Here is a 22,570-nt window from a genome sequence, read left to right on the forward strand (position 1 = left end):
GTGTGTGTGTGGGTGGGTGGGTGTGCGCCTGTTTGAGTGGAAGAGAAGAGTGTGACCATCTTGTCTATGTTCTTTGCATGTTTGGTGTATAGGTATTTATCTGCTATATACTGTTTTCATCAATGCTGCAAATTTTAGGTAATAACACTGTTAAAAGCATTTGTTTAGCTATATGTGTTAGTTTGCTTATGGCTGGGCTGCAGTAGAAAACTCTAGCAAAACTGAGCTCATATGCTTTAGGGACAAAGGTCTAGTTGGTATTTGACAATTATCATGTAGCATACAGTGTCACTGTCAGGTCAATTGTGGTTGTAAAACACAGTCCTAGTGTCAGGACAGTGTCAGTAGTTTGGTTTCTCTGTAGTGTCATGTTGGGTAACCCCGCCCATAGTAAAAATCGCATTGGTCCAAAATCCCGCTCACAACAGCTCTGGGTTAAACATTAACTGTTCTCTGATTGACTGTTATTTTGCCATTATCATTTCAATAAAATATAAATGATGGATAATAAATGTGAAAATACTGCCTATTAAAAAATAATTTTAAGGCTGAAATGAGTGATTAGTAAAAGTGAATAGAATGCAGTGTAGTGTTACATGTGCTAGAAAGTCTTGGCCTAATGTGATTTCACTTTCAGTTCACTTGTTTTAGATGTTGTGGTTTTGTGTTTTTAGCCTTCAGATGAAGACAGTCTCAGCTTGAATGTGCCTATGACCAACATCACAGAGGAGGAGGGCTTGAGCAAAGACGACTCCAGTGAACACATCAGCGCCCTGACAGGTGCTGCTGCTCACACACGCAAACACACCCTCACTTGTGTTGACACAGGATATTGAAGGCCTGTAAAAAGAAACATCCTCTTACTAGGCTGACACAACATTGCTGTGAGACTTTAGACAGCCTGCAAGTGTGTGCATGAGACCAAGGTTAAGCCCATGGGAGGGTCCCGGACAGGAAGTGTGGATACTGGCTAGGAAGTCAGTGTCAGCACATAAGGAGAATTAAGGGAGGAGGAGATGAAAACTGAGAACATTGCAGGAAGAAAGAAAAAGTGTGTGTGACTGCTAAGCTGATGGGAGGGTCATTTACTCTTTAAGCTTTCAATAAGATTTACTTGACATGTCCACTTTGTGTGTACATGTGTGCAGTTCATTCTAGAAGACTGAATTTGAGCTTGTTTGGTTTCAGTAAGAGGAATGTTCCAGAGTCCCAATTAAGTTCTATTGATAACAATTTATGACATAATGTCAGTTTTGTTTTATTTTTTTAAACAAAAAATGCATTTAAAGAAAGTCTTTTACATTGGTAGGTAATTGTAAGTTGTGGACAGTGAATTCTGCACTTTAATTCCTTTATTTTTCCTTTAGATTTACATTTAGTGTCTGTAAAAAACCCAAATCTATTTAAAACTCATCTAAAACTCACTATCATAGTCAATTATAATAATTTATCCATGTTTATGTGTGTCTTGTAGCAGACAGAAGTCCGTCGGAATCTCTTAAGGAACATCTGGGTTATCGAGACTCTGCACTCAGCTCTCCATTCGTCAACTATATCAAAGTAAGCATGATCAAAATTGCTCTTTTCTATGCTCTGTCAGACAGTAGCAGTTTTGGGCACGGGCGAACCGGGCAGTCGCCCGGGGCGGCATTTTTTATGACACATGGGGGGCGGCACTAGCAGGTAAAAAAACTAAATAAATCCTCTGCGCCGCGAATCGGTTTTCTATCTATCATTTCACTGAGTGGGGAATTGGTAAATTGATGCCCTCTGCACAGACTGCAGCTGCAGGCATCCCTGCTTGCTTAGAAGGTGCCGTGCACTTTGGTTGTGTGTGTGAGAAGGGAGGAGGGGGCGCGGGGAACAGTTCACCTCTGGGTCTCTTCCAGAAGCAGAGGTGTGTGTGTTCATCTGAGCCTCATTGGTCTGTCACTACTCGTCAATGTCAAAATATTTGAGAAAACCAATCAAATCAGAGTAGGCGGGCTTTATGTTCACACAGAAGCTGATGAGGCGCAAATTTTATCAGCGCGTCTCAACATATTTCATATTTGATCTCCTTATTCAAGTCAGAAATGTTGAACAAATTACAAAAATATTCAGGCAAATGAATAAACTTTTGTCTAATTTCGCCATTTTTAATTGAAAATAGGCCTATGTAATGTGATTCATAATGTAATTAACAAACAAAGAAAAATTAACAAACTAACAAATACTAACAAAGCCAGATTAGGCAAGATTAATAATGAATGTGTACATTGTAAATGAATATAATTCCATTTGTAGCATTCAGTAAATAAAAAAGCTCAGCTTTTTTCAGCCTGTATTGGGCTTAAGATTAGTTTTGAATGTGTGCATATTGCGAATTAATTTAATAAACTTAGTTACCTAGCTTTCCTGGTAGCCTTCAGTAAATTAACGTGTCTACGAAAATGATTAATAAAACATATAAATATCAGTTAACCATATGTTTACTACTTTCTTCACTGATGAAAATGTCTACCCACTGACATGGTTTTCAAGCTATTTTTATCAAATTTTTTGGCCTTCAGAACATCTTAAAATGGACATATGTAGATCACAGAAATAAAAAAAATTCTCGGGGGAGCATGCCGCCGAACGCCCCTAAACTCACATTTGGGATCTCAGTGATTATAAACCTGGCTACATTCCTATATGATACGGGATGTACAAACAATGTGGTCATGCTGAATAAGGCGTTAATATTTGTAAAATAAATAGCCGATATACTAATATGCATGCTATAAGCTACTAATCAATAGTGATAATTGGGGGCGCTCGAAGGAGGTCTTGCCCAGGGTGCAATTCAATGTAGAGCCGCCACTGCTGTCAGAAATTTATTCATATCTATTGCTTAATTGATTGGCACCAACACCAAGCGCATCCCATTGTCCTAAACAATATTCAAAGTCTCCATGCCTTTTCTACTTTTCTTTCCTGCATAAGGATTAATAAGAAGAATTTATAAAATATTCCAGAGCTTGGCATAACTAGAAATATTAAATGTATAACAGGGCTGTACAGTGCGGCATATATGTTGCACGTGCTACAAAAAAATCGGTCTGTGCGATGAATACATTTATCCCAGTAGCATGTGTGCGATACAGTTTATCATGTGAGACAGAGCTCGTTTGTGTGATGTGAGAATTTTTTTGTGCTTGTGTGAAATCGCAAAGGCTTCCATTTTTAAATAAATATATATGCAGGTGAAGCGCAGCACTGTTCAGGGCGGATCGATTGGTTCACAGTACATGCGCTATCTCTGCAAGCGCTGTGAGTCATTGGCAGTTTAGTTGGAAACTGTCATGCAGAGCTCAGTGCGCACTGAGGTAGCGAACCCGACACTACCTGGAGGACCAGACCAACGCTGCGAAAAGCCAAAGGCAACATGTGCCAAACATCTTTCTAAACTTGTAATGAGAAGCGTTTACAAACCTGTTGTTCAACAAAAGAGAACATTTAATTGAGTGTTTGAAATAACCTACTTTTGAGATCAGATGTGCTTCACATCACAGAATGATGCAGAAATTATATTATTTTATTATATTCTGTAAAGTGTACAGTACTTTTTTTCTCTCTCATTGGATGCATAAGATTTCCTGACAAAAATGAAGACATTACAGTCACAGTTTTATTTTATTTTATTATAATTTAATATTTTATAATAAAACCTTAGACATTTCTAACGATATGTTTTCTGTAAAATAGAATAATAATTTTTTTTTTTGCATTTTTCAGACATGTTAACAGACGTTTTATAAATGTGCTACAATTGTTTGGCATGTGCTACAAAACTTTCAACCTCTGTAGCACCAGTGCTATGTGCAAATAAAGTTAATGTTGAGAACCCCCGGTTGAGAAACACTGTTCTAAATGGAAAAGAGGCACATGAAACTTGACGTTCATTAAGGTTTTTCTGTCATTGTTGTTGTTTCCTGAAAGATTCATGAGAAATGATCCACTTTACTGAATATTGTGGGCTGATCTGGTTTAAAACAGGTTTGATCAGTTTTTTTTGTTTAGTTTTTTGTACTACTTTTATGTAATGTTGGCTTAATTTTATTTCATGTTTCTCTTAATAGATAAAGGCCCGGTTTCACAGACAGGGCTTAGACTAAGCCAGGATTAGGCCTTAGTTCAATTAGGACATTTAAGTAACTTTTATAAACGTGCCCAAGAAAAAAACATTACTGGTGTGCATCTTGAGATAAAACAATGCCACTGACATATTTTAAGATTTGTCAGTGCAAGACTCTTTCAGTTAAAACAGCTCAAACATGCATTTTAGTCTAGGATTAGCTTAAGCATTGTCTGTGAAACCGGGGGAAAGTGTAGTTTGAGCCCTGGCTGGAGTATATTAAATGTCCTTTTCTTCAATACAATATTGATCTTTTGGTTCTGTCTTACCTGTCTTTATCTGCCCTATTTCCCTTCATTCCATTCTTTTCTTGTCATATTTTTGAATCTGCCTCTCTTGGCATAACGTTTTATGTTCCAGTAACTGTCAGTTTATCTGATAACGTCTCATTACATCATAGGATTGGCGCAGACAGTGTTTATTTGTGCATTAGCAGTTCCCTTGTGAACTAATCTACATCTAGAGGGACATTGTGGTATAAAGGGGTGTGTGTATTCCCATGTGTCTGCATCACCCTCTCAAACAGCCAGTGGCTGATCTGGTTGAATTTAAATTCAAGCAAATCAGGCCTTTAGTTTGTTGTCACGTGACTGAGTTTGCAGCTGGAATTGATGTGTGTGTGTGTGTGTGTGTTTGAAGGGTCGAGGTGCTGACTTCGATGAACCCCTCAGGATAGACGAAGACACCAACTGGGCATCAGAACAAACGTATGTTTTATATCCGTATATTTATCATCAGGTCCTTTTCTTTTTTGTTTTTTATGCCTGTATCTCTCTGTTTCTGTCTATTCTCACTGACTCCTGCGTTCTCTAAATTTGGTCACTAGTTAAAACATATCCATATATACCATGTTACTGTGTCCAACAGGTCAAAGGTCAATATGATCAATCAGCTAAAGGAAGCTGTGGAGATGCTACAGGATCCTAACAGGTAGGTCAATAGGTGATGGCTGGGGTGTTCCTCATTCTCTTTCATTTTTCTCATCCTGTTACAAGTCAGCATTTTGTGATATTCAATTGAGTTCCATATTTAATCAATAATGCAAAGTCACTGACTGTTAATATCTGATACATTTCTTTGAGTTCAGCATTGGTAACGAACCATAACTGTCATACCATGAACTGCCACCACATGCATGGTGGTCTCAGTAGGTTATAGATAAAAAAAAAAATTGAATTTGCTGGTTTTTTTTATCCCAAGCCAGTGTTAAAGGTGTATGTCATTGCAAAATTTAAACTACAGCATGAAGATATTTTAAACATTAACATTTTCTGTTAAGCTGCTTTGAAATAATATGTATTATTGTGAAAAAACGCTATACAAATAAAATTGACCTGACTTTTTTGTGTTTGTGTAAAGGGTTAACATGAACTCGGCTGATCTCTCTGGTATTAAGCTTTATCCTGTGGAAATGGTTACAGTAGACGAGTCGCTCAAGTAAGTGACTTTAGCGTCACAGCTTAAATATTTCGCAGTAAATACAAAATAGTAGTAGAAGTAAATTCAAATGCTGCTTTGCATGTTAAAGTTTTCACCAACACATCATTCTTGTTTTTGTCTTTGTGCAGTGGCCAAGAGAGTGATGAGAGTCAGGCGACACCTAAGGTAAAACGCCAGTACATATGTGTCTAAGTTATGTAACTGATAAACATGTTTCACTAATAGGACCTTACTGGTTCCTCTGAGTGTCCTGTTCAGTTCCTCTTTATAGTGACTCTGTAGACTGCAGTGTTTCTCTAGAGTTCCTCTGAGATCAGTGGGCTATTGTTGAAGGTCGACCGGTTTCTCTGTTTCCCAGGAGGATTGTCTTTCATACACCTTTTAGAATGTTTATGTGACGTGATGTCAGTTATGTGACGTCATTTTACATAAGGTTTATAATATCAAAAGTTGCTAGTTTTTCATTCTTTCAAGAGCAGCTGCAAAAATCTATTCCCTTTACTTAAACTGAACTAAATGAAAGAAAACAGTAGCCTCTCTGATTACAAAGCGCTATGTGGTTTGAAGTACTAACACTACCCTTCAAAGGTTTGTGGTTGGTACGATTTTTTTAATGTTTTTGTCTCTTATGCTCACCAGGACTGCATTTATTTGATCACAAATACAGCAAAACCAGTAACATTGTAAAATATTGCTGTTTTTTATTTTAATTTAATGTTCAATTGAATTATTTACTTTATTGTAATTTATTCTTGAATTGAATTTTATTAATAGAAAGTTCAAAAGAACAGCATTTATTTGAAATATAACTTTTTGTAACAGTATACATGTCTCTACTTTCATTTTTGATTAATTTAATGCATCCTTGATGAGTAATATTAATTTCTCTCCCCCCAAATTTTTTTTTACTGACCCCAAACTTATGAACGGTAGTATATGTTGTGCTTTCGGTGTGCAGTGGTCTGTCAATGTGTTTTTTTGTGTTTTTGTTTGTGTGCGTAGATTCCTGTGTTGTCATCTGATTATTTGGATGATAAGAGTGTTGACTATTATTAAAGATAAAACTATAATTAACTGTAGTCATGGTGTGCAACAATTCTGGTTAGCCTGGTATCTTGTATGTTATAGTTACAGGCAGTTAGACTCCAAGGGCTGTTTTTACCAGTGTGATGTGTGCTGTTGGTTGGTAAGCCGTAGTGTGATGGTGTTAAGAGCAGTGATTGTCATTGAAGGCGGCTCCTGGAGAATGCTGGGAGTTCCAGAGGAAGAGACAGTACATTCTAGAACGGGCCCGGCTCGAGGCCCAGCTCGCATGCCAACAGTATGCCCTGCACATGGCACAACAGGTAATCTGACAGTCCTGCCATCCAGCCTACAGATACACCCTGTCTGACCGGTGAACACTTGGGCAACTTGTACAAGTCAAGTGGGGACATTGTTATAATAACAAATGCAGCTGCTCTCTGAGAAATGATTCATCATTCGGAGCAAATGTGTTTGTCATTCGTGTCCAGTGCATTTTGTACCGAATTACCCAAACAAGTGGTTCTGATGTAGCTGCCACATATGTGCTTTTTGTTTGTGCTGTGGTGACCTCATTCTTGTTGTAGTTGTGTTATTGTAAATGCAGCTCATTCCCAGCAGACCCACGCGGAATCTGTGCACACAGAGCTTCTAATAAAGCTCCGCAGATTTTCGCAGAATTGGAACGACTGAGTTCTGTTTATCCCCTGCATGTTCGTTCATTAAAATCAATGTGAATTCTCATTCTCGCAACCTTTTTTACTTGTGTAATTTGTCACATTTCTGAGTGAAAAATGTTGGGCTGGACTTGATTTTATCCATGGAAGTGACTGGATCATGAAGTGGGTGCTCCATACCACAATGTGAGATACCAGATTGCTAAAACTGTGCTAAAATAGTATTTTACCTATTGGTCAGTGATATAGTTTATAGTTAAAGAGATAGTTCACCCAAAAAATATTATTTTCAAACTCTCACTCTCGTATAAAAAAATAAAAGGAGATCTTTTGAGAAATGTGTTTGGTTACCAAAATTCCAAGTATCTTCTTTTCTGTTCTGCAGAAGAAAGTAAGTCGTCACAGTTTTGGAACCAGTGTTGGGAAAGTTACTTTGGAAATGTAATAGGTTACAGATTACAAGTGACCCTATGTAAAATGTAATAAGTAGTGTAACTATTTCAATAACTTTATTAAAGTAATGTAGCTGATTACATTTGATTACTTTTTGATTACTTTTCAAATTTCCAGCACTTTTTATCACTTGCCATGGTGGCAACTCTCAGACTTTCAGCGGCAATGTGGATTGATGTTATTGGCAGACGTGGCTTCTGCAAATTCAAACAAGAACCAATCGCTTTACTAAACGGCCTTTAAATGGCAATATGAATATTTTCTGTAAAAAGCTAGGATATGTTGAATAATGTTTATTTGTTGCTTTGCCTGTTTTTGATATGCATGATGCCTCCTGCCCAAGCGGCAACCTCCCGCAGTTTCTCTTGAAGCCAATACGGAAGTGATTTAAACTGCACGTCATCGACTGGCCACTAGGGACAGGCTCCAGAAGGGAGCAGAATCTCATTCAGCCCCATGTTAAAATGCCCAACTTTACAGCAAATTGTGGTTTTGGTCTATACAGCTAATTTGGCGCTTCATAACAACTGTGAGGGGGGTGAATTTTTTATAACTCATTCGTTTACATTATATAAAGCCTTAAAGTTCTGCATAATTAAGGGCGTGGCCACTTTGAGTGACAGGTGGATAGCCATTTATCTGCTGTCTGTTAGTCATCACGTCACCTCAGCTCTGCCCACGTCCCGCCTCTTTGCTCATTTTCTGTTATCCGAGAGTGACGTGCGATGACGCGCTGCCAAGATGGCAACAGCCAGCTCGTCCCTACTTTACGCTTCTAAGCTGCTCTTCAGAATCCTATGGGTGACGTCACGGACACTACGTCCATATTTTTTTTACAGTCCATGCTCCTGCCATTTAAAGACCGTTTAGTAAAGCGAACATCACGCCAGTAACATCAATTAACATTTTCTGTAACAATTAACTGTAACTGATTACAGCATTTATTTTGTAATTAAATTACATAATCTAGTTACATGTAATTAGTTACTCCCCAACACTGTTTGGAACAACATGAGGGTGAGTAAATGATGACAGATTGTGAATTTTTGGGTGAACTATCCCTTCAATGTTATATCGACAATTTTTTTATAAATATGCACTGATGAAAAGTTCACAATAACACGAGAATTTGACTTTGCTGTCCTCTGCTACAAAGAGTGAAGTACTCTTAGCAGATTTTACCATGTTTAAATCCATAATTCTGCAGATTCCCCCTCCCCCCACATTACACCTTTGTATCTAGGCCTGATTTTCACTTAATATGCAATATTTTTAATATTTGTGGTGCTGGATGCATTTGTTTGTTTTTTAATTGTGGAGTATTAATTACAGCATTTTGGTCCATGTACATTTAGTCCATAATGTAGTCTGGACCTTATAGACTGAATTAAAATTATTTATTTAAAGTAAATTTACTCATGGGTATTGAGAATCATGCAATTATCTTTCTAATCTAATAAAACAGGAAAAACAAACAGAGACTGAGAAAGGCATTCATACTGTATCGAGTCGGAGAACAGTGATGCATTGTTTCACTATGTCTAAAGAGCTTGTGTGTTAACATCTGACATCATATCAAGAATCCCACAGCCTGTTTTTTTTCTCACTCGTAGGGTGACGTGATTGGCCAGGAAGGATCAGGTGATAGTTGTGAGAGCCAAGTTACCACGGTAAGTCTTTTTGTTGACTGTTTAATGTTACCATGGCTTTGCTCTGATCATAAGGTGCACTTTACACTTGTGCACCTTATGATCAGAGCATGTAATGAGACACTGAATGATGTAATGAGACACTGAATTTGACTTGGTTCAGTGCACTTGTGCTGAGTGTGTTTGTGTCCTGTACCAGAACGAAGACACAACCCCAGTTTCCAGTCCCACACTGAGCTCACCTCCCTTTGGTCTGAAGCCCAGATCAGGTGAGAGCAGTGTTGTTTTACTAACACACATGGTGCCAATGCGCTGGTTGGCATGGGTGGCTTTGCATTTTAGAGGATGGTGCACATTTTGGGCTCTCCTCTTATTATCAGCACATTTCAGTAGTAAGAGGGCAGAAGTGTTTGTGTATAAATATCCTTTTACCTGTGGCCAATACCTATTATCCTGTCAAACTCATAACTGTCATGCAATATAACAGTCAGGCTTTTTATCCATCCATACTGCTGTTTATTATAACTCTCTTGCTTTGGGGGCTAAACTGCATCTGGTTTGGAAATCAGTACATGGCAACTAAATATATATGTCCTGCATTTTCTTTTTATTTACACAGAAATGTTATACATTTCACATACACCATTCATTATTAATGTATACGGTTAAATAAATACACCAAACAACTTACTTTACTTCATCTGGATGCAGTTTAATTGATGTAGCTGTTTGTTTAGCTGCCTAGTGGCTTCTTGTTGCTTCCCCCTCTAACATCTAAGCTAGCATTTGCATAATTATCTGTGATCTGTTATTTATGTCTAACATTAACAGCATTATCTTGCCCTGACAGTTAACATAAATAATAGTCATTTGTACCAGGTGCATGCATTAACAGCATGCCAACAAACTGGTACTGAAATACTGTTAAGATTGACTTCTTTTGTTTTTAATATTTCTCTTTTGTGTTGTGCTGTATTTACATGTCACTTTCGCTCTGCATATCTTCCCGTTTCCTTTTATTTACCTGTTTCCCCGAACTGCTGCTTGCCTGCGTGTGTCTGCTCTTATTACACAAACTCCTGTTGCTTGGCACCCTCCCATTTTCTGACTGATACCTGAAACCCCTGCCTGTTTCCTGTGGTTTTCCAATGAAAATCCCTTGTTGGCTCCTCCTCTTACTGGCACTGCCCTTTATGTTGATACCTGCATCTAGCTTCGCCCTCTGTGCCATGCTCGACTCCGCCCTGTCCCCTCCCACTTACACAGGCCCTGCCCACCGATAGAGACTCGCCCCCTAGACCAGCTGAAGGAGACATGCCAAGCAGTGGTAGGTCTGCTCAATGTACCGTCCTGTGCAGTCACATACGTTGCAGTTAGTCTCTTTGTGTTTTTTTTTTTCAAAAGTGAAATTTCAGGTATTTTTATTCTTCTTTATAATATATTATAATTTATATATTTAAAAAATGTTAAATCTTTTTTTTGTTGGTGCTAAGGCATCGAGTCACTATCATAGAAATATAGAGAAACCATTAGTCCTAAATATAAAACTAGTATTAAACTCTCTCTGCACTGTTTCTACATGGTGTTAAACCACCCAGAACACCCTAGCCACCGCCTAGCCACGCCCCAGTATACCCAGCACTCTAGCTACCACATAGCAATGCCTAATAACATCCAGAACACTCTAGCAACTGCCTTGTAACACTCATTGCATTGCAACGCTCTGGCAACCACCCATAGTACCCTAGCATGATGGCAGCAGATTTTGCTTGGGCAAGCATTACTTTTTTATTATCCGTAGACAATATAAAAATCTAGTTTGTCCAACTTTTTGTCTCTTTTAAAGCTTGGGTATCAATTTTTAGAAATGACATTCTGAGATGGCTGAATACTTCAGCCCACTGACCAACATTTCACTTTCAACAGGTTTGGTTGACTGAGAGTTCAGATGTGGACGAAATGAATTAAATAATTATTTCCTAACAAGATTCACTAGCACCAGCTTCCGATTAAAGGGTTAGTTCACCCAAAACATAAAAATTCTGTCATCATTTACTCGTGTCGTTCCAAACCTGTATGACTTTCTTTCTTCTGCGGAACACAAAAGAAGAAGTTTGAAGAATTTTGGTAACCAAACCATGGTGATGACCATTGACTTCCATTTTATGGACAAAAATTACTCAAACATTACTCAAAATGTCTTTTTTTTATGTTCCACAGAAGAAATAAAGCCGTACCGGGTTGAAATCACATAAATGTCAGTAAACGAGAATAGAATTTTTCATTTTTGAGTGAACTATACCTTTAACTTTAATAAAATTAGTCACTCCTCATGTACTGACATTGTTTTGTATGAAAGTAAAAAATGTTTCTGAGGTTTGTGGTGTAGCGTTAAACGGTCTTTTAAAACACAGGCGTGAGAGAGGGGATGTGGTCGAGCTGAAATTTGGGGTGGCCCAGTGGCTTTAAATGGAGATGCATGTATTTATAGAGCTGCTATTTTGAAGCATTAGATAATGGCTCCAGAGGGAAAATCAGACCTCCATTTAAGTGGAAATGCTTTCAGAGGATGAAAAACTGCCAGGGGACATGCGCACTTGCTCATCGTCTTACAAGAGGGAAAGAGGAACAGGTAGTCAAGTGATGGAAAAAGAGAAAATTTTACTAATGAATAGCTTTATACTAATGGCTACTACTGAACATTATATTATGAGGAGACTGGAATCTGCTGCCTTTTTACATGATCTAAACAAATTTTAGGGGAAATGTGTGAAATGTCTTTAAATTATCAAATGTCTACACTGAACTGAGTGTACTACAATCTAATTGGTAGTTAAAATCATAACCAGACTAGGCAAACATGCACTTTGCAAATGACGTGGTGTTCGGATTCTACAGAGGTTTATTTCTGTCCACAAGATGAATAATTGTAGAGAACTTGTAGAATTTGTAACTTCCTGTTAGACGTCAGATATTCTCTTGTGCTGTTTCTTTCTTTGACCTGTAAGTTTGTTGATAACATTCCAGAATACTCGCTGTCTTTAGCACACAATGTAACAGTAAAATCCTGGGTTGGATTGATATGTGTGCTGCTCTTAGAGAGATGGTGAGATAGAAACTAAAGAAAATACCAGAGAAAGACATTTTGCTTTAAAACTAAAGTTTTTAATTTGTGTCACTAGACACAAAAAAATAATAAAAACAATTCAAACGGCTTTATCCAAACACAGCTATTGGTGAACAAACAGATGGCCCCGCCCCCACACTCACGCCATTGGTTGAGTCAGTGTTTCTATGTTAGGAAGAAGAAAGTATTTGAACATAATAAATACACACTTTAAAGTAAGTAAATGGACTGTAAAACACAGACTCGCCCCTGAACCATGAGAAATGATTTAAGTCATAATTTGTCTCTCTGATACACACACATTTCGTTTGGCCATCTACTTTGGGACTTTCCCAAAAAGATTGTATTTTTTTATATACTGCTATTTATACTTTTCTGAATTTTTACAATAAAAAACAACTTTTTACACTTTTTCTTTTCTTTTTTTTCACCAAAGAAGATTTAGTCAGATTTTGCTCACTTTTGGGTACAAATTTGTCTCAAAAATGTTTAAGTAGGTACACACATAACACTTTTTATTTCTAATGCTGCCCAGAGAAGTCTAGCATGTGCTTGCTGTATTACATCAATGTCCAAGCACGAAACATGGCTCCAGGGCTTTAAACTGTGAGACAACAAAAAGAGGGAGGAATGTTCTGGAATAACATCCTTTTAGTGTTCCCTTCATACTGTCCTCTTCCTTTCATTTCTTCACAGGATGAGTAGTTATGCAACTACAGAAGCACACTCAGATGTGTGGAATGAAGCGTTGTGCTCTTCTCAATGTTCCTCTCTGTCTCTCATGTCCAGTGCTCCCCCTTGTGGGGAAATCTCATATAATAACGGCTGTGAGCTGTCAGAAATGGACAGTGTCTTCAGAATTCAGGATGTTCATTGTGATAAAGTTTGACAATGACAATAAAAGCCATATGTCCATTAAAAAGCAGCATAATGCCAAAAATAGTGACATTTAGTAACAGTTTTAGCATCTTCATGTCAAAATCAGCATATGTAACCTAGAGTTTTGGGATATCATGATCGATGTGACTTTAAATTAAATAAATGTGAGTCTTTCTTTATGCATGTGGGAGTAAGACGAGATATAACGTGCTCTGTGCAGACTGATGACGGTTCAGTTGTGTGACAGTGTTTTTCAGGACGCACAAGACTTTGGAATCAGTGGATCCTCAGTTCACCATGAGGAGAAAGATGGAGCAGCTCAGAGAGGAGCTGGAGCTCACAGAGCAACTACGAGAGGTACGAAACACACTCACGCAGAAGCTAAGTATATAATCTAACTGTATTAGTTAGTTGGTTAGTTAGCTTGACTGGCTACACTCTAAAAAAAATGGTTCTATATAGCACCAAAAATGGTTCTTGGCTCGTAATCATAGGGGAACCTTTTTTAGTTCTATATAGCACCAATTTTGGGGCTTCAGTGGTTCTTCAGCGGTTCTTCAGAGGTCCTATATAGCACCTTAGTCAAAGAACCGGTGAAGAACCGCTGAAGAACCACTGAAGCACCAAAATTGGTACTATATAGCACCTCTGAAGAACCGCTGAAGAACCACTGAAGCCCCAAAATTGGTGCTATATAGCACTAAAAAAGGTTCCCCTATGATTACGAGCCAAGAACCATTTTTGTTGCCATATAGAACCATATTTTTTTTTAGGGTGTATAGCTTTACAATGACCCGACAATATTTAAAATGTTTTATTTATTACGAAATCATGTTGATTTTGCCAGAGTATTGAGAGCAGACTGAAAGTAGCTCTTCCTGAAGATCTGGGCTCCTCTCTCATGGATGGGGTCGTGCTTTGTCACTTAGTCAATCACATTCAGCCACGTTCAGTGGCCAGTATCCACGTACCATCCCCTGCAGTGGTGAGTCATCTCTGAATTATACACACATTCACACAAACACTATACACCTCCGTTCAAATGTTTGGGGTCAGCAAGATTTATTTTAAAGTTAATTTAATTTTTATATTCTCTTTTTCTCACCAAGGCTACATTTATTTGATATAAATAGTCAACATAAATAAACAGTATTCTATATTCACAATATAAACAGTTTTCTATTGTAATATATTTTAAAATGTATTTTATACCTAAAAGTCTTCATTGTCACATGATCCTTCAGAAATAATTATAATATGCTAGTTTGGTGCTCATGAAGCATGTCTTATTATTATCAATGTTGAAAACAATTGTGCTGCTTTCACAGTGATACTTTTTTTCAGCATTCTTTGATGAATAGAATGTTCTAAAGAACAGCATGTATATCAAATGGAAACTTTTTAAATGTCTTCACTGTCAGTTTAGAAGATGAATGCATTCTGGATAAATAAGAGTATACATTTCTTTTTTCTTTTTAAATATATTGACCCCAAACGTTTAAAGAGTAGTGTATGTGCTGACTGAAGTTTGTTAACCTGTTTTTTCTCTCTTTTTTTGATATCTCTACATGGACACATTAAACCCTCAGCCGAAGCTTAGCATGGCTAAATGTCGCAGAAACGTTGAAAACTTTCTGGACGCCTGCAAGAAAATGGGAGTCCCTCAGGTGAATATGTTTTTTTTTGTGAATGCCAAATAAACTAGATCTGTATTTCAAAGGGCCACTGTTTGTATGGGTTTTGCTGTACTAGTCTCTCATGTACTGTCCTAAATTAAAAGCATTAATTTACTGGTATACTTCTCAGCAGTATAAGGAGCAGGAGACAGACCACTTGTAGAAAAATGAATGGGGAAAAACGCAATGATCAATGTGATGCTATAGGAAGTCAATCACAGATCAAATACATTTTTAGTGTTACTGAACGAAAGAAGCACAATATATTATACTATTTTGTCCCGATTCTATTGCTTATTTGAAATATGTTATTACTGACAGACAGTCTTTCCCCATTCAAGTAAATAGGAGCTCTTCTTGTATTCACATTTCCTACATAGCTGTTTAAGGGATCTAATTCATCTAATTCCTATTTGGTGAAAAATTCCCTGTAACTCTGATTCTATACATTTTACAGATATAACTAGTCTGTCATTGAAGTGGACTGTTAATTGGGATTTCCACTATATTTCCTGTTTAATTCAGGATTTATATAAATCTCTGTCTGGGAATCTCCCCGATTAGTTCAAACAAGTTTTTTGTGAAAATGAACCTTTACACACAGGGCTTCTTGAAAACCGGTTCTGGTTAAATACATGTTATAACTTGATGACATAACTGATTTTGATCATCAGCCACCCCTAATCTGATTGGTCGAAGCAGCTGAGATGCCTCAAACTGGCCTATGATCAGTCATGCCCTTAAACGTTTTGGAGCCTTGTGTTTAGAAGCTTAAAGAACCTACTAGACCTTCTCTAGTCAATAGATTTTGGGGAAAACTGATCATAGAACAGCATTAAAAGGCACTTTCTCACAACCTCATGCTAGTGCTGCATTATGCCCTGGTATTAAGATGTATTATCATGGCTTTAGGCTTCATCCATTTCCAGAGCTTCATTCCATCTTGTTAATGGCTCTGACCTGCTCTCTGATAAATCATCATGTTTCTTCAAGCTGTGACAGAGAGAATTCTAGTATACTGATAAACAGACAATGGACTATGACACATGAGTGGAATGAATTTCTGTGTAAATCGTCAATAAAACCATTATTTCATCAATTCAGTGTAACAATGTTCGTAATACATTGTCCAAAACACATAAAGTTAGAAGCAATTAGTTCCTGTCCAAACTAGCCACAATGAACACAACGACCATGTTCCCTTGAAACATGGACAAAATGTTTGTTGTTGATATGACGTATATCTCTTTTTGTGTGCATGAATCAAGTGAGGGTCAATTTTGGTCCCACTTTTTACATTCTTGCTGAAACTGTGCAAAGGTTTCTATTGGTTGTGCCATCCTACCCACCAAAATTATGGCCTTTCTAGTAGGAACCCAGATGTTATCTTCATGTCTTTATGGGTTGAGCTTGGTCCAAGCCATTCATATCAGGCTGTTCTGATTAGTCTGCCGTACAAGAACCTTGTAGTTGTCATAGCTTGTGGCAAGTCTGCATGGCAGCTAGCTTTGTCATTATGTGTCTTTTGTGTTTGCTATCCTGTTACGCGTAGATGATGCTGTTAAACAGGCTAGTTTATTCCTTTAACGTGTTTAGGGATAGGCTAATGTGGCAAGCCTTGTTTGTTTGGTAAATTCTGGTATTATATAATTTTATATATAATTGTTTTGATTATTAGCTTGCTTGGGGTGTAGTGTAGTTGTTGAGTTACACACTAATCTAGCTTGACCTGCTCTGCTCTGTACTGGCTTTTGCAACTCTCTTGCTTCGTACATTTTTATTTTTATTTTAACACTGTCGCTTGACTTCTGCCTGGCATACGCTCACTTCTGCACATGCTCTGCTAACCACCATGCTAACAGCATCTCCCCCAGCACACCTCACACCAGCTACAGCTGCCCTCTGAAAAAGAGACAATGACTGTTAATAAAGCTCTCTCTCGGAAAACTCTCTTTTTCAGAAGGCATTAAGAGGGTCATTCTTGGGAAATGGTGCCATTTGTGCTTTTTACAAGGTTAAAAAGATAATTTCAAAAAACAAAGTCTTTCCCCCAATTGTCACAGAAAGTTTGAAATGTATACACTTTCAAACATTATTATAAACACTATTGTTTAAACATTTGGGGTCAGTATGTTTTATTTCAAATAAATCAATACTTATTCAGAAAGGACACATTAAACTGATTAAAAGTGACAATAAAGTCATTTATATTTACATATTTAAATATAGCAGCACAACACCAAATCAGCATATTAGAAGTATTTCTGAAGAAAAACAAATGTATTTGCGCCACACCAAATTATATAATCAATGTTCTTGCCCTTTGTGCAAAGTTTTTTCTAAAAAAATTATCACAATTTTTGTTTCCATAAAACAGCTGAACTATTGAGATTGACGATGCCAATGTGTGAGCAAATTTAAATAACTGAAATACTGAAAAAATACTCTTACCTTTTTTTAACCATGTGTTCAACAAAGACACAAATATAAGGATAATTTTTGTGACCTATTTAAGGAAATAAAGAGGGAAATGTCAGTGTAACTGGTTGAACAGAATACTGTATAACCCATGTAATGGAGATGAATGTGGACATTTAAATGTAATGGAGATGAATGTGAGTTTTTGATGAAAAACGCTTTTTCAAACAAAATGTAAACTTTTTTATTAATACAAATATTTCAAATTGTCTTTAGCAGTACTCACTAAATCGAGTAAAATGTATCAAACAATGTGACTTTGTACAGTATCTTGTGAACTACATTTTGAGTAAAGTCATGGGAACATGCATTTATCACACAAATGGCACTGTTTCCTGAGAATGATCCAGAATTCTTACCGTTTGTTGAGCTCAAAGCATTTTACCTTTGACCTTTATCACTGTCTAATCACCTTCCTTATCTTTCTCTGGTGCCGAACGGATGATCTCTCCTTTTCTCATTTCCCCTCTTATTTGGTTTTATTTTCCCTTTGTTTCTCCCTCCACCTATACTTCATCCTCACTCTATTCTCTTCTTCCTCTTCCTGGTTCTCTTTGTCACCCCCTCTATGTTTTGAATCTCTCTCAGTCATCTCTCTGTTCGGCTTATGACGTTCTGCAGTGTAACCTGCGTCCACTCTGGGCTGTGGTCGCGGCCTTGCTCATGGTGGAGAGCACAGGAAAAAAGCAGAAGGAAGGAAAGGTGGAGAGTGGCAGGGAGAAAGAGACAGAGGTCAAGAAGCTTATCCCCGAGTCCACTCAGACTCCACCTCCTTCCTGGCAAATATGGGATCTGATTGGCTCAAGTCTGCTGCACGTTTTCTGTCTGGTGATGCTGTTTGTGGCCTACAGCTGGAGCGAATTTAAATAACATACATGCACTAAAGCGCACAAATAATACATTATATCATTTATTGTCCTAGAAAAGCACATTGAACTGTTTGTGATGGCCACACTTAAGAAAGTCTGTCTTAAAATGGACAGTTTTTTTGAAGAAAAAGTTTGTCCCTGTCAGTCAGAGCAAATTTTATTTGTAAAAACAAAAAACAGGTTTGTGATGGATATTTTCATATACGTTTAACTAAGTCTTACATCTTAACATGGCTATGGTGAAACCATACATAACACAAAACATTTTTGTAAAAAGAACATGCTCCTTAAAACCGGAACTTGATGTTTTCATGTTTGAGGAAGTATTATATATATTAGTTGGTGAATATAACATTTATTAGTCTTTGCAAAATGCTAAGGAAACCATCTTTAAACAGATGTTTTACAAACATGCAGGAGGTGCACTGAGCACTTTAATAAGGAATGACAAATGGCCACGTTCTCACTCACTTTCACCTCTAAATCCTGTTGCAGAAACACTCTTAAAAATGAAGGTTCTTTATTGGCATTGATGGTTCCATGAAGAAACTTTAACATCCATAGAATCTTTCCACTCCACAAAAGGTTCTTTAGATTCTATAAAATGTTCTTTTAAGAATTGACAATGGAAAGGTTCTTTGGGGAACCCAAAATGCTTCTTCTATGGCATCACTGCGAAAAACTCCTTTTGGAACCTTTATTTTGAATTTCAGCCCTTCATAACGCTGAACATTTTGTTGGTCTTCTTGAAAAATACATATAAACAGTATAAGTGGTATAGTTACTAGCATCTGCATGACAAAACTGAAATAATCGAATATGGAGGTCTTGCCTCATGCCAATCATGCCAATGACCAGCAATGAATCTACAGGACTCAAGGTCTGCTTCAAAGAAATCATTTACAGATGATAATATGAGGACACGTGAGTAAGTGAAGGCCCAGATGTCATTAAAGCAAAATGATAGCTTTGCTTTGCACAGAAGTCTTGTACGGTGAGGTTAAAAATATTAATCATTAGCATAAGGGCTAAGTAATCTGTTGGGTGTAAAAAACAGCAACTTTTGCTTAACAGTGTTTTTTTAAGAGCAGCAGTCAAAGACTGATCTTTTCAAGTTGATGTGTTATTGAAAATGATTAAATATCCTGCGCAGTCATAAATGATTACAGTGTTATTTTATCCAAAACACCGCCAATGGCATTTTCTGTTGTTTTATGAGAGGGATCAGAATAGGACTAATGAATCGTTTCTTTCATTTCCTGTTAATCAGAAATACAAAATGGCACACAGAGTGAACCGAATCTACTTTTTAATTAATGTAATATGCATCATTCCACAGAGATGTGACTAATCCAAACCAAACAATGAGGAATAATGGAGTCTTCGTGAAGATTTTCTTCATGTATCCTATCAGTGATCTGTAATAAAGGGCTGAGGCAGGGTTTTAAATTATGAAGTATCAGATTAACATATTTTGTGTGAGTTCAATAATTGAGTAATCAGTGTAGTGGTCGTATGTAATTAACTGCTGTGAAGGTCGGTATGCAGGGTTTCTCTTGATTCTAATTGGTCTCTTCTAATTGGATCCTCTGATTCTATTTGAGGTTCTGATCTTTATCTCGCATAATTGAATGACCTTGTTCATCTCATCACAGGAATCATTAAAAGTAGCCATTAGTAAATGAGCAGACAGTGATGTCACTGAGGCCTCTTGACATAATATCTTCAAAATATAAAATACTTTGATCCTTATCCGTGCAGTCACATGAGTTATAATTGGTACTGCTTTCATCATCTAGTTTGACAGAAATAAAAGGCAGTATTGACTCTTCAGGTCCTTTTGTTTGGTATAACTTCCCAGTTATTTCCTCATTTCTCAAAAAGCTACCAAATGCAAAAAGTGTTTGTATTACTTGAAAGGTTTAAATGAGACTGCATGGATTGCTGTGACAGCTCAGCTGCTTGTGTTTTGTCCAGCTCTTTCAGTGTTGAATTATGTGCAGTGCTGCTGCTGCTGCTAATGGACTTTGTACGGCATTGTGGTTTTTATGACCCTGTATTTGAAAAGGAATAAATGTACAGTTTGGGTTGTTTTTCTCAGCTTTGTGGTTGTTTCTTTAAGACGTTTTTGTCTTACAATTTAGTTCTTGTTAACGCTCTAACGTTTGGAGTCAGTAATATTTTTTCTTTTTGAAAGAAATTAATACTTATATTCAGCAAGGACACATTAAATTGAGTATTTAAGACAAAATCTTATAAAAGACTTTTATAATGTAACAAAAGATTTGTTCTTTTGATCAAATAATTATTATTTGGAAAAAATGATCACGATTTCCACAAAAATATAAAGCGGCACAACTGTTTGTGTAACATTGATAATAATAATAAATATTTCTTGAGCAGCCAATCAGCATATAAGAATGATTTCTGAAGGATCATGTGATACTAAAGACTGGAGTAATGATGCTGAAAAGTCAATAAATTGAAATTTTAAATATATTCAAATAGAAACAAAGCTATAAAGTATTTCATACTTGTACTGTTTTTTTTCTTCTGGATTTTGGATCAAATTAGTGCAGCCTTGGTGAGCATTAGTGACTTCTTTCAAACACATAAAAACGGCTATTGATTGACCCCAAACCTTTGAACAACAGAATGTGTGTGTTTAGGCTTTAGTGTCTGAGATGCAAATATTTTGTATATATTTTGAATATTTGATTGTTTGAATAACTGATATCATATTGGGCATCACTGCTAAATGAGGTGAGTCTTTATGAGTTTAATAAACTACATTTAGTAACGAGTGCATTCAGTTTTAATTTTATTTCTCGTCAGGGTTCCTACTCCTTTTGACCAGTGAAATATGCAATTGTTTGTGATTACTAGATAAGGATTTTTAAAAATGTGTTTGAAGAAATTGCTCTTGATAACAATTAAATGTTTTGAGCTGAGCATAAATGTAAAAAAAAAAAATAAAGAATTTAAATAAGGAATATTCACATGCCTGTGAGACCCTGTCTCTTTCCTCTCTGACTAAGCACTTCATTTGTCCTCTTTGTGAATCTCTCTCTCTCCAGGATAAATTATGTCTGCCACATCATATTCTGGAGGAGAAGGGGCTGATCAAAGTCGGCATTACTGTCCAAGCTTTGCTGGATGAGACTTCCACCATCAACCAGACACTCTTCACATGAGTCACACACACACATACACACACACACACACACACACACACACACACAAATCCCTGTGGATGGACCTCCACCACCAGACGATCTTTGAGAAATTCCCTGGACACTGTCCATATATTCCTATTATAATAGCTGATCCTGAACTGCAGGTATATGCTCATGTTTTCCTCACTTTCTTTACTTTTTTATTATTTAGTACTGTTATGTGATCACTGTTGCCCAGGCCATAGTCGTATATGCAAATTTAACTCGAAAAAAAGCTTGGAATATGAAATCCCTTTATTTAATATACATATTTATTAAGCAGCTAGTTGCGAGATGCACAATGTGTGTGTGTGTGTGTGTGTGTGTGTGTGTGTGTGTGTGTGTGTGTGTGTGTGTGTGTGTGTGTGTGTGTGTGTGTGTGTGTGTGTGTGTGTGTGTGTGTGTGTGTGTGTGTGTGTGTGTGTGTGTGTGTGTGTGTGTGTGTGTGTGTGTGTGTTTGTGTGTGTGATTATATGATATTTGTGTTGGGCCTTTAAGTGATCTAGATTTAAAACACTCATCCTCCTAGAGTTTTAAAACATGTGATTTTTTTAATACAGTTTTTTTCTCGATTGCTAACACACAATTCATGAAACAATTCACTGTTTTCTCAAAACTGCACACCAACTTGCACGTACCTCACACTTCCAGGTCAAAATCCAATATTTTAGTCAAAAACATATTCTCCTTTGTCAGAATCAAACTTTGGCCTCAGAAACAAATACACAGACTACTTTCCTGCCTAGGAAACAGCAGTGAGGTCAATTTATAACACTGTAACAGACATTGAGCTGAATAATAATTCCTGAATATATTATTCCCCAGAGGGTTTTATTACAGTATACAACACAAATGAAAGTGCAGATACAGTAGAATACAACAATGAGCTTTAGGAATAATTCATTACACTACAGTAAAGTGATCT

The 22,570-nt window shown here is 37.0% G+C and overlaps 1 protein-coding gene across 8 annotated transcripts in view; it reads left to right on the forward strand.

Moving 5' to 3' along the window:
• lrch1 (leucine-rich repeats and calponin homology (CH) domain containing 1) overlaps positions 1-21,940 on the forward strand; it is a 54,133-nt gene extending 32,193 nt beyond the window's left edge. The window contains exons 8-21 of one of the 8 annotated variants that reach the window (XM_079821239.1): positions 675-780; positions 1,475-1,560; positions 4,799-4,866; positions 5,027-5,089; positions 5,519-5,596; positions 5,728-5,764; positions 6,832-6,945; positions 9,366-9,422; positions 9,601-9,670; positions 10,615-10,728; positions 13,655-13,764; positions 14,255-14,392; positions 14,997-15,074; positions 21,508-21,750. In XM_079821239.1, the coding sequence (XP_079677365.1) occupies positions 675-780; positions 1,475-1,560; positions 4,799-4,866; positions 5,027-5,089; positions 5,519-5,596; positions 5,728-5,764; positions 6,832-6,945; positions 9,366-9,422; positions 9,601-9,670; positions 10,615-10,728; positions 13,655-13,764; positions 14,255-14,392; positions 14,997-15,074; positions 21,508-21,624 (1,236 nt within the window). In that variant the 3' untranslated portion in view covers positions 21,625-21,750. Of the gene's footprint in view, positions 1-674; positions 781-1,474; positions 1,561-4,798; positions 4,867-5,026; positions 5,090-5,518; positions 5,597-5,727; positions 5,765-6,831; positions 6,946-9,365; positions 9,423-9,600; positions 9,671-10,614; positions 10,729-13,654; positions 13,765-14,254; positions 14,393-14,996; positions 15,075-18,149; positions 21,386-21,507 lie in introns of those variants that run through there. The other 7 variants (XM_079821235.1, XM_079821236.1, XM_079821241.1 and 4 more) reach the window with 7 other exon arrangements.
• Positions 21,941-22,570: the final 630 nt, after the last annotated feature.

This window comes from Gobio gobio, assembly GCF_949357685.1.
Source record: "Gobio gobio genome assembly, chromosome: 7".
Taxonomy (NCBI): Eukaryota; Metazoa; Chordata; class Actinopteri; order Cypriniformes; family Gobionidae; genus Gobio; species Gobio gobio.